At 45.4% G+C, this 11,918-nt stretch overlaps 1 protein-coding gene across 1 annotated transcript; it reads right to left on the bottom strand.

The window, feature by feature from the left end:
- Positions 1-1,232: 1,232 nt before the first annotated feature.
- SPATC1L (spermatogenesis and centriole associated 1 like) lies at positions 1,233-8,927 on the bottom strand. The gene is made up of 5 exons (XM_082231431.1): positions 8,611-8,927; positions 6,481-6,780; positions 5,511-5,843; positions 4,203-4,354; positions 1,233-1,656 (listed from the first exon to the last, which is right to left on the bottom strand). Exons 1-5 carry the CDS (start codon positions 8,804-8,806, stop codon positions 1,330-1,332), a joined length of 1,308 nt encoding a protein of 435 aa, XP_082087557.1. The 5' UTR covers positions 8,807-8,927; the 3' UTR covers positions 1,233-1,329.
- Between the last annotated feature and the right edge of the window lie 2,991 nt (positions 8,928-11,918).

An 11,918-nucleotide genomic window follows, 5' to 3' on the forward strand; every position in this document is an offset into this window, starting at 1 on the left:
ACAAATAGATCTACACAACTCCACAGCTATTGAAACAACTAGTGTTGCTAAACGTCTTAAGATCTATGGATCAAAAGAAAGTTGTTTCACATTTTCTTGCCCATGAAGCAAGCAGAGATGGAAAAGCTGATGTGTGGTTGTGGGATATTGTGGGATATATATGTTCATAAGAAACGACATTCGCTGAGATAAAGTTGTCTAAGTTTATTTATAGCATCCGAAATATTTTTCATTATAATGGTTTGTGGTTTTGCTGTTCCATCCAGAAGCGATTGGAAGACTGTTAGAGAATATGCCCTTTCTCACAGCGAGTTCTAGAATTTCTGTAGGAAAGTAGATTTTGCCTACCTTGGGAATGCCATCAGCACAGAATGTTTTGGCAGGAAGTGGTTTAAAGGAACAAGCAAAATTGCAAGGAGCATACAAAGCCAAAGAACTCTTCACTGTAACTATAAACAGCTGAAACTGCAATTATCACAGAATCATAGAACTGTTGAGTTGGAAGGGACCTCAATGGTAATCTAGTCCCTGCAATGCAGAAATCTCAGCTAAAGCATCCATGGCAGATGGATCAGCAGACCAAAGGAGGCCAGAGCAGGGCTGGCAACTCTCTACCTGGAGGCAAATACATGCATCTTCACCATTTTTACTAGAATCATTCATTAGGATCGTGGCAGATGTCCACATACCCAGACAGCATGTAACTGACAAGGGGTAGAGGCCCTTTAGAACAACATGTACAATTTTTACCCCTGATCCCCTTGCAATGACCACATGGAGCTAGAATTCAGACAAGGGAAGGCTCTTTAGTCAGATATAGGAGAGAAATAGTCATAAGCAAAATCCTAGAGTATGAGCTACAGAGAACAGATGCCTTTCAGAAGCTCATTCAGGCTGTCACAAGGGCTGCATCTCAAGCAGAATGTGAGGAAAAAATAGAGCCAGCAGGCATGTCTTTCCTTATGTAACAAACAATGCAGCACTTTAATTTGGCATTTGTGAACTGAGTGCTAACAACTACATTTATTTTCTTATATAGTTTATTTTTACTAAACTTTATTATGCGCCATCTAGCCCAAATGTGGCTCTCATAGCAGCTATGAACAAGTCAGATATAAAGTACAGAGTCGATAAAAAAACAAGAGAGTAACAGTTAACCGAAAGCAAATGAACAAGGAGCAACTCAAGTCAGCAGGAGCCTGATACAAAAAGCATCCACACGACTCCATGCCCACTTTCAGCAGATATCCTTTTATTACATATATGCTATGTTTGTTTGTGTGTTCTTTCCGTAGAGATTTGAGGGCAAGAGCTGCAGCAGGTGCACTACTACCAGGCAAACAGGGCCTTGTTGTCTTCTTTAGAAAGTTCACACAAACAGTTCAAGAGCAGCAAGGTATCTCCAAGGAACTTGGATGGGACAATGTCAATCACCATCTTCCTGAGGTCCGCGGGGCTGTTGTGCAAGGGGTTGGAACTGAGGTCTGGCCTTTGCTTCAGGATGCCGTACGTGTTGATGAGGAATTCACTGAAGACCGGGTGGACGTCTACGTGGTAGCCCATCTTCTCCAGGCGAGCAGTCAGGTCCAGGTAGCGCTGGGTCATGGCTCGGTACTTCTTCTCGTCCACAGAGCCATCTAGGGATTTCATGGAGACCTAGGTATTTTCATTAGATATACACACACATATACACATACATATATACATTTAAAAAAGCTATCGCTAGCACTTTATGGAAGGGCTAAAGATCCTAATGTTAATTTAGCATCAATAGGAGCAGAGGAGAAATAGGGTCAAGTTAAATCAAAAGTTTTGTTGCATTGTTTTGTAAGGGAAGAAATTTTAGACGTTCGTAACAAGTTTCTGCCTGCCATAGGGCAAACTATGAAGCTCAGTGCAATTTGGGCAAGGTCTGAATATTGGGGGGGGGGGAGAGAAAGAGGGGAAAGAGTAAAGTAATGGATGCAGAAATGGAATTTATTAACAAAACAGGAAGCGAAAAGGTCTGTGCTTTGAAAGTTCAGTTGCTAAAATCAAGAAACCTACGAGTGCTTAATTTGATTTCAGATTGTGGTCATGATACACAAGCATTTTACCAGTGCAAACACATTAATGGATTATATCATTATCTTGGGTCCCACCAAAGAAGACCAAAGTGGGCATGGATTTGTGGACATATTAACAGTAAGTGTGTATTTTGGGAAACAGAGTTCTCTCAGTGAGAAATTGTCTCCAGAATCTGACAAGACGTGAGCTCTGCCCATTGAATGATACCCCAATCCACACAGGATATTCAGAATTTTTCTGGGAATAGTAAATTAGCTGAGGAAATTTAAACTGAAAGTGTCCACCAAAGCAGCAGCTCAAAGAAAAGCAATTTATTTAAAATACTGCACTGGGGTTGTTTACACCTCAGACAATGTTGTGCTATCCAAATTTCAGATAATGCATCGCAGTTTGAGTTAGGAGCAATAATTCTACTGAAATCTGATGACTTCTAGCAACCATAGCAGACACATCCCAAGCAATAACTGCTGCAAAAACAAGATAAACACACCAAGTAAGTAAGAAGTCACTGTGGGAATATTAGTTGCCTATGAATGATTGCAGTATTATATTTATGGTTAAGTGGAACCGGCCAGAATTCCCTCTGAGACTCTTGAAATAGCTTTTTAAAAAGATACAGAGAGATGCAGGGCAACATGGACTTAATTACTGCCAGCTTTTAGGAGACAAGAGAGCAAATCAAAGATAAACAATATAATGAAGTGATAATTGCTGGGCAGAATTTCGCTATGCAAAAACTAAACAAGGAAGGGTTTACTGATATTATGGCTGCTTCCAGACTGGTTTTTATTATGGAATGGTTGCTTCAGCGCAAGCAAGTTTTTTTGCAGGATTCACATGCCATTGACGTCAAAATACTCGCCTGTATTCCACCACCACCCCCAATTAGGATTTGCTGTTCCCAGGAAAAAAATCTGATACGGTTCAAAATAAATTCTATGGCCCATCTGCAGGATTAAGCCCCCATCTGGAATCCCCCCATCACTGTGTCAGAGCAATGCCTCCGTTACAAAAGGCTCGCCCACCCTTTCTGTTTGCCCCTCCACTTTCCCCAGGAAAACCAGCTCTTTGCAAGCATCAATGTACAGAAAACCCAACTGATGTTTGCACCTATTCAGTGGTAAAGAGCAGGTTTTCCTTGGGGGAAAGCAGCACGACAAGTGGAAGTGTAGACAAGCAAACGTTGTGGCACATTCCTTGGAGGCCTTTGCCTGGGCAGCCTCTTGCCAGTGCCTCTACAGTTGCCTCTTGGCTAATAGGGGGCTGGTGGTCTCCTGCCCACCTTGTTCCTAACAAGGCAGATCTTCACTTTGGGACACCATTTTGTGGTTTGCCTCAGGTGCCAAAATGTTTGGGGCCAGCCCTGCCCATAAGGATCTAATAAATTTGGAGGCACCATATGGACCAATAATTTCCCTCTCATTCTCATATGCATTCCAGTTAAAACAATTTAAATATGGCTCTTATCTGCACTTAGTAGAAACTAAGGAGGAGCTTAGCTGAATTTAGCAGAAATGTAAATCTTTTCCAGACCTATGAACAAATCTGCTCTGTCATTTTCTGCTGCATTGCGTGGACAGGCGGGGTTACCTTTTGGAGCGAGGAAGTCCAGCGACGTCCTTCCTGGAGAAGCTCTGGAGCCAAGTGAGGATTCCTAGGTAAGATCCTCCCTCTATTGTGTGGGCAGGTAATCCTTCCCCTACCTGGCCTGGTCTCCTTGGCAACGCTTCCCCCAGGTGGGATTGGACAACTGACTGAGGTATGCGGAGACCTCCAGGTATCCCACCTGGGGGAAGGCAAAGCGAAGCCTATGCTGTTGGAGCCGCTCCAGATCTAGGGGCTGCACGCGTCCACGCAAAGGGCGCCCCCCATTTTAAGCGGGGAGCGGTCATTAAGAGTTAACTGAAAGTACTAAGGTATACCCTGGTAATACAGGGTATGGTTGCTTTTTCAACAGGATGTGATAGTGTGGTGTTGTTAACAACTGGGTATGGAGTGATAATGAGTGATAACAATAGATAGACGTCTTTAGGAAGTTGTTTTATGGCCAAGCAGGCTTTGCACTAAATCTCTGAGACCTAAGTGACTAACGTTTTGACAAAAAGACAAATTTACCTCAAAGTGCTGGGTCTCACCTGTTTGATTTTCTCAGGAATATTGGACACTGTGAACCCGTAGAGCCTTGTGATGCCAGGAAACACATGCGCAAGAATGCGCCTGTCTAACTGGAAGGCAATCTCTCCCACGATGCGCCCATTCCTCTTGCTGTTCTGAGTAATCTCTATATCTACAAGGAAGTGAAAGAAAGAGGCTACTTCGTAGATATACTGGGCCTTTGCTATAAGAGGCCAGAGCTTATATTAAAAACAGGCTTGTCTGAAATGTATATATCTCCTTGGTAGTTGAGATGCCAATCACACTTTCATCCATCTATATTCTGTTGGTGAACTTGTTATCTGAGGGCACATCCAGACTTCCTTTTGCACCAGGCTTTCTTGAAAAGTGTCCATGCTTTCCACGCTAAGGTCTGAGCAGGGTGTTTTGTTTTGTTTTGTTTTGTTTTGTTTTGTTTTGTTTTTGGACCTGCCACTTTCCCTGGGGAAACCCCGCTGTTTGCTGCTGAATTGGAACAAAGGCGGTTGGAGGATGGATGGTGGCTAACAGATTGAAATTGAATCCTGACAAGACAGAAGTACTAATTTGGGGGGACAGGAGGCGAGCAGGTGTGGGGGACTCCCTGGTCCTGAATGGGGTAACTGTGCCCCTGAAGGACCAGGTGTGCAGCCTGGGAGTCATTTTGGACTCAAAGCTGTCCATGGAGGCACAGGTCAATTCTGTGTCCAGGGCAGCTGTCTACCAGCTCCATCTGGTACGCAGGCTGAGACCCTATCTACCTGCGGACTGTCTCACCAAAGTGGTGCATGCTCTAGTTATCTCCTGCTTGGACTACTGCAATGCACTCTACGTGGGGCTACCTTTGAAGGTGACCCGGAAACTACAACTAATCCAGAATGTGGCAGCTAGACTAGTGACTGGGGGCGGCCGCCAAGACTACATAACACCGGTCTTGAAAGACCTACACTGGCTCCCAGTAAGTTTCCAAGCACAATTCCAATGTTGGTGTTGACCTTTAAAGGCCTAAACAGCCTCAGCCCAGTATATCTGAAGGAGCGTCTCCACCCCCATCATTCAGCCCGGACTCTGAGGCCCAGTGCAGAGGGCCTTCTGGCAGTTCCCTCACTACGAGAAGCGAAATTACAGGGAACCAGGCAGAGGGCCTTCTCAGTAGTGGCACCTGCCCTGTGGAACACCCTGCCACCAGATGTCAAAGGAAAAAACAACTACCAGATTTTTAGAAGACATCTGCAGTAGGAAGGGGAAAGGGGTACACTAGGGGGTACACCAGTCTTTTACACTAGCCCCATGCCATGTCTCAGTATTACCATTCAAGTAGAACGTATGGGACTTCCTTAACTTGTCTGTGTCTGGTGCATCAGAAAACCAGACTCTCTTCTTCCTGGGCATCTCTTGAGATTCAAGCTGTGCTTTGCCTGCGCTTGGGTCCTGGGCACTGCCCAAAAGGTGATAGGACTGCCTTTCAGAAATCCCCAAGGAAGAACTTCCTTTGCGTATTTTGAGGTCATCTGAAAATGTGGTCTGAGCTTCCTCCTTGCTCGCCAAGCGTGTAGGGTTGGAGGAAGCTAATTCTTCTGTCCATGATGGTGAATGACTCGCCGTGTCTTTTGAACCGAGTAGTCTTGCAGCCTTGTAGTGAGCTACAACAAAGCACATTTAGCAAAAGTTTTATTCCAAATTCAAAGAAACATCAAGACAAAATGCTGATGCATGAGAGTCTCCCATGCTCTTCCCTGACCAATAGGTCTGGATACTACACACTTTGATGGCCCCTTCCAACCCCAGTACAATGTGGCTTCCCTCCTGCTGCGTCTCCCTTGCCTTCCCGACTGACAGCACTATGAGCTGCGTCATGTGCCCCTTCCCCTCCCTTCTTCAGACCAACTGCCAATGGATTTCTGTTAACAGCCTAACCAGGAAGGCAACACAATTTATGTAGTTTTGTACACCACTACAAACCATGCCAATAGCTGTGACATTCAGAAATGTCCACTTCTGCAGCTAGCAAACCAGTGACATGACCTACAAGTCACACGCAGGGAGGCACAGGGCTAACACCAGTGTCTGGTGGCAGCAGGGAGGAAAGCATCTCACGTGAAGCTGGCTATCATTTAAATAGGCCCAGAGATAGGACTTTATCACATGCAATAGCTGCTACTAACCAATGCTATGTCTGATCTGATGGGTTGAAATTGGAACCTGTTTAAATTATCCATAAAATAAACTGCCACACCCTCTTCCCCTCCCCAGAGTGGATATCTAGTGACCATTTCTTACCCATGCTTAGTGCTAGGGGTGTCTGAGCCTTATCGCCGCCAGGGAAAGGGCCGTCCATCAGCCACGCTTTCTTGAGTCCCATCAGTTCTGTGGGTTCCTCCAGCTGTTTTCCTCCAATGGTGGAGCACGACATGCTTGACAAATGTCCGGGTTTCTTTTCTCCACTTCTAGGCTGAAAAGGGGGAGGCTCATTTTGGAGCTGCTTCAGCGGAGACTGGGCACTGGGGTTGGGCAGAAGAGTGGGCTCCTTGGAGATGATGTGTGAGCAGTAACCAAAATCTTCTCTTCCGAGATACTGAGCTACAACAACAACACATACAGTTTTGTTAACTACAGCAAGGAATGCAGTTTGTGTATTTGTAGTTGACTGACATCTGTGTCAGAGTCTCTGTTCCAGAGAAGAAAATTAACTTGAGATTAAAGTACACCCTTAAAGAGACAGGTTATGCAATTTAAAAATGCAGCTTGGAAGGTACCCAAATATTTGTCCTATGTGTCTGAGGATGAGATGTTATTTTATAGAACAGGCAAACCACTCCTCTTGAGAGAATATGGAAGAGGAAAATCACAATTGCTGCCAAATATATGGCAACAGCCCAATATGCAGGCTTATTGTAAAGACAGGGAGATAGATTGGCTCCTCTGCCCCAAGGAGGATCTTATCTGAGGGGGGAGGGAGAGAATTTCATTAAAGCAGCCTTTATTATTGCTGGAATTTTACTTCCCCAGAACAGGCAATTGAGGCATTTTTCTGCCTCAGGCATCAAAACAACTTGACCAACCTTGGCTGTGACACACCTTGGTGGTGAGGAGGGGGTGGCTGTAGAGGGGGGGTTGCTACAGCGCCACATGCAGCAAAATGTCTTGGACCCTCCTCTCTCTACCCCCTCAAATACACACAGACACCATACCTACCCTTACCTTTAAATAGTACTGACTCAGCAGAAGCAATTCTCAACACTGATTCTGTCTTTTCTGGGGCCATCTTTCTTCCCCATCTCTTGAACTAAGTTGCACCCTTTTTTGCAACAAGTAAGTTGCACCTTTTTTGCTATAGCAGCAGCAGCAGGGGAGAATGATGGATGCCTGGACAGGTGGGGGGAGGGAGACCCCAGAGGCGTAGCAGACATAACATCCTGTCCTGCCCCAGTTCCTTCAGGGTAAGTGTCGATTCCTCTGACTTGCAACCATTCCCCCACTCCAACTACACGTGTTTATGTCCCTCCTCAGAATAGATCTCAAATTTCAGCCACATCAGCCTCCAGCTCGTTTTTAAAAAACAAAACCCAATTTTATACTGCGTAATAGCATGTTAAGACACAAACCTGGATACTTTTAATTTTCAAAAAAAATATTACCTAGTTTTATTGTTATCATTGCATTTTTTGTGCAAAACTCTTTGCTGTTAGCCACCTTATACACGGGTAGAGGTGCAATTGAATATTTAAGTACCTAAACCAGATGACAGTGGCCATCGTCTGGTCAGGAACTGTTGCATACAAAGACTGGAATTTGCTCCACTTTCATGATTTCAGGAAAGGACATTGTCAGCTCCCCAAGACAGAGACGTGTCTACTTTTGCCTTTGCAACTAAAGCTATGAATGGCGCTGGTGAATGTATATAGTTTATTTCTAATAGATTATTTAATATTGCTTTATTTGATATAAATTGTTTATTTTAAACTTATATTTTTATTATGACTTTTTGTATTGGATCAGATTGCTATTATGTGTATGCTCTTTGCTGTCTATTTTGTTGTTTCTTCAGCTTGTGTATAGTAACACAGAAAGGCGGCATACAAATTAAAAGTAAAATGAAACGAAATTTCATACAAATGAAATTAATGTGCTTGCTAAGCCTACGTCGTTTCATCCAGTTCTGCTCAAAAGCTGAAACTTGAAGGTGCTGAGGAGACTCAGCTCTCCTTGGGATCACGGGGCCGTCCAACGGCCAAGGCAGGTTCCTATCACAAATGCCTCTTAATGAGCATTTTACGCAGGTGGGCAGACTAGGCCGTGTCTGGCTGAGCTGCACATATAAATTCAAACGCACACAGAGGCAGGAATATGCTTATCACTTGTTTATTTCTAAAATGTCTGGTAAGTAAATTTGTAGATCTTGCTCCTTACCTCCTTTTACCAATAAACCGGCATCAGTATACGCAGGAGAAATTGGATACGTTAAGAACTGGACTTGGTTGCTGTTGTCACACTGTTGACCCAACATAGCACGGAGTTCATAGTTTTCCCTGAGCAGCCGAATCTGATTTTTCAGGTGCACATTTTCGTCTTGAATCCTTTTCATCCACTCTCTCTCCTCGGTCATCCTCTTCTTCCTCCTTGGTGAGGAAGGATTAATTGGTAAGGAACAGCCTTGGCTGGACAGGTCACTTGTCCCAGTGCTTTGAAAGGCTCACAGGAAGCTCAAGAGGTTTAGAATGTTTCTACGGCATTATGATGTCGCCACCTCTTAACAGTACGCCCTGTTGCTCCACTGAAATCATTTATTTTGGCTAGGCCTGTGGGCAGCCGAATTAGATCACAGCCATGCCACATTTGAAGCACATGGCTTCTCACAAAGAATCCTGGGAACTGTAGTTTGCCCTGCACGGAGCTAACAACTCCCAGCATCCTTAAAAACTACAGTTCCCAGGATTCTTTGGGGGAAGCCATGTGCTTCAAATGTATAGGATAGATGTGACCAAAATGGCACGGCTTACCTACTGGATGGAACAGCCATCCTAAGCATCCACCTCCACCTGCTTATGACCACCAGGTCAGAAGATGGGTTTACTGAGAACACGCCATTGTCCCTTGGCAACAGCACATAAGGGGGCCTCTTCAGGGACAGCAGGCTACCCCCTGGAGTGACCTCCCTCAGGTAATTTGTGATGTGGAGGTGCCAATTAGCTTTAAATGTTTCCTTAAAATATGCAGGCTTACCCAATTTTTCCTGGATTCTGGCTCCTAATTTTTATTTGTGTAGTTTTGGTTTTTCAAATGCTATTGGATGCAGTTGGTGAATTGTTGTTTTTATGTAAGCCACTTAATGGTTTTTATTAAGTTGTTTTTGTTGTATTTTGTTAAGCAGTATTATTTTTTAAAAAAGTAGACTTATCAGTAAAATGGTACTGGGAAACCTCTGAAGATTTTCACTTATATATGTGTTGGGTGTTCTACAACTTTATTAAATTCCAGCACTAATTTGAGGCCGCCTTTTGAATGCTTTGCTTTTCTCTCTCCCGGTTGCATCTTAAGGTGCTTTCTGCCTCCCCGCTGCTTCCATCGCCAGTCCTGTGTCTCAGGATGAGGCAAGAGCTGCTGGTCAGAGGGGTTGAAGCAGCAGCTGCTCCCAGCCCTGACGGCTGCATGGCTCACTGCTGGTCACAAAAGGCAAGGCGCATGCAGGCACATCATTGCTCTGTCATGCACCCATCTCACAACCCAGTTTCTACTTACCATCGTGCCTTTGAATGCTCCAGCCAGTTTTTCAGTAGCTTGGCGGGGGGGAGGTGGCGGTTAATGGTAAATGTAGTTACAGATACAAGCTGCCCGGGTAGGAAATGGTTTTCCCATGAACCCTCTGCCAGATGACAAACTTCTTGTGCATCTATTCAGCACATGGGTCTGGTTCCTACATGCAGCAGCCCCACTGCAATAACTTCTGGGACATGGAGAAGGCCACGTTTCAATCGTGGGGAGCCTCCAATGTCACAAACCCCTATATTGGAATCTAGTCTCTGGAAATTCATGAGCAGAAAGATGCCATGGGTCTAATGCACAATTCACTCCAAGTTTAGCCTCCCCATTTCCCCAGTAAGCCCAATTGTTTCAATAGAAGTTTAAGCACATTCAGAAAGCAGACCCATCCTCTAAATAATTTCTGACCGTCTCCAGCAGCGGAGCTGGCAAATGGGCTGGTGCTGACCAGTGCCCCTCCATTATTAGCCTGCTGCAAAAGCACTTTGAGGGGGAAATTCATTGGATCCACGCCAAACCCAACATCACAGTCCAGGCTCATTAGGAGTCCTGGGAGAACTGTTAAGATTCCAACCTGTGGGGTCAGTTTCCATTGTTGCAGCCTGGTGACAGACAGCACCCTTGTGGTGCTGAGGCCAACTGCATACCTTTCTCCCTGCCCATCAAGGCTGACAAACACTAGCAAGACTGACTGGATGGCTCTAGGAACAGCTGCTGCCTTGTTGTGAGAGTGAGTTATGTTCTCTGCCTTCAAAGGGGTGGCAATAAGCCTCTCTTGAAGAGACTGTCCCTGGATCCAGAAGTTTAGTCCCGCCTCTTATCATTTACTTCTTGGGCAAGGGGATGGGGGGCAGCAGCTGCAGAGTGTTCTTGGAGGAAGCAGATTATCTGGAGCCATTTCAATCTGGCTCCAGGCCCCGTTTTAGCACTTGTGTTGACCTGATGGATGCCCTTTATTGGGATGGAGTGGGGGGGGGGGACTGTAACCCTGTGGCATCTTCTTGATTTCTCAGCAGCTCTGGGAACATCTGGAAGAGGAGCTGGAGGCAGCATTGCCATTCTCTTCCTATCTACAGGGTCATCAGCAGGAGGTAGATCTAGGAGATGGTTGCTTGGCTCCCTGGGCTTTGGGGTCCTTGGAGAACTGAGGCTGAATCCTGTGGGTGGTGGTTCCCATATCCAGGAATGAGATGCATGACCTGTTCTGGGAAGGGTTGCACTTCTCCTGGAAGAAAGAGTCCTAGATTCCAAATCGTCATTTGAGTGCCAAGCCAGAAAGGCTAATATTCCAGTCACAGTCATTCCAGGACCAGGATATCCTGGCCTCAGTTGCCCATGTTCTACTGACCCCCCATATAGATTACTACAATGCACTCCACACGGGGCTACCCTTGAACAGTCTGGAGGCTGCAGCTCACACAGAATGCAGCTGCTAGATTGGTAATTGGGACAGCCTGGTAGAACCAAGGGTCACAAGTCCAGAAAGCTCTGCGCTGCCTGTCAGTGAGCTACCAAGCCCAAATCAAGGTGTGAGTACCAGCATGCAAAGCCCTACATGGCTTAGGATCCCAGAGCCTAAAGGAGCAACCCGGGTCCTGTTGGAGATCCCACTTCTGGCTGCTTAGTGTTTACCATGACAGGGTCTTCTCAGTGGTGGTTCCCTGTTTGCAGAATGCCCTCCAGCATGAGGTATGCCTGACTGTCAGGAGAAAAGTACCAAATTTCAATAGAGCCTTCAGATTGCGTGGAGGGTTTTACTTGCCTTCCAGCAACCACAAGTTAAGGCCTTGTGCAAACCTTTCCCCTGCAACACAGCAAGATCAGGGCCAGATGTGCACAGGCCAAGGCTTGCCTGTGTGTCACTGTGTCCATCTACACAAAACATGTATTGAATCTTCTCTGGTAAGAGAATTATGTTCTGCTTGGGGTAAGTAGATCAAATGATAAGAAGGGACTTG

The sequence above is a fragment of the Podarcis vaucheri genome, assembly GCF_965113315.1.
Source record: "Podarcis vaucheri genome assembly, chromosome: 1".
Lineage (NCBI taxonomy): Eukaryota > Metazoa > Chordata > Lepidosauria > Squamata > Lacertidae > Podarcis > Podarcis vaucheri.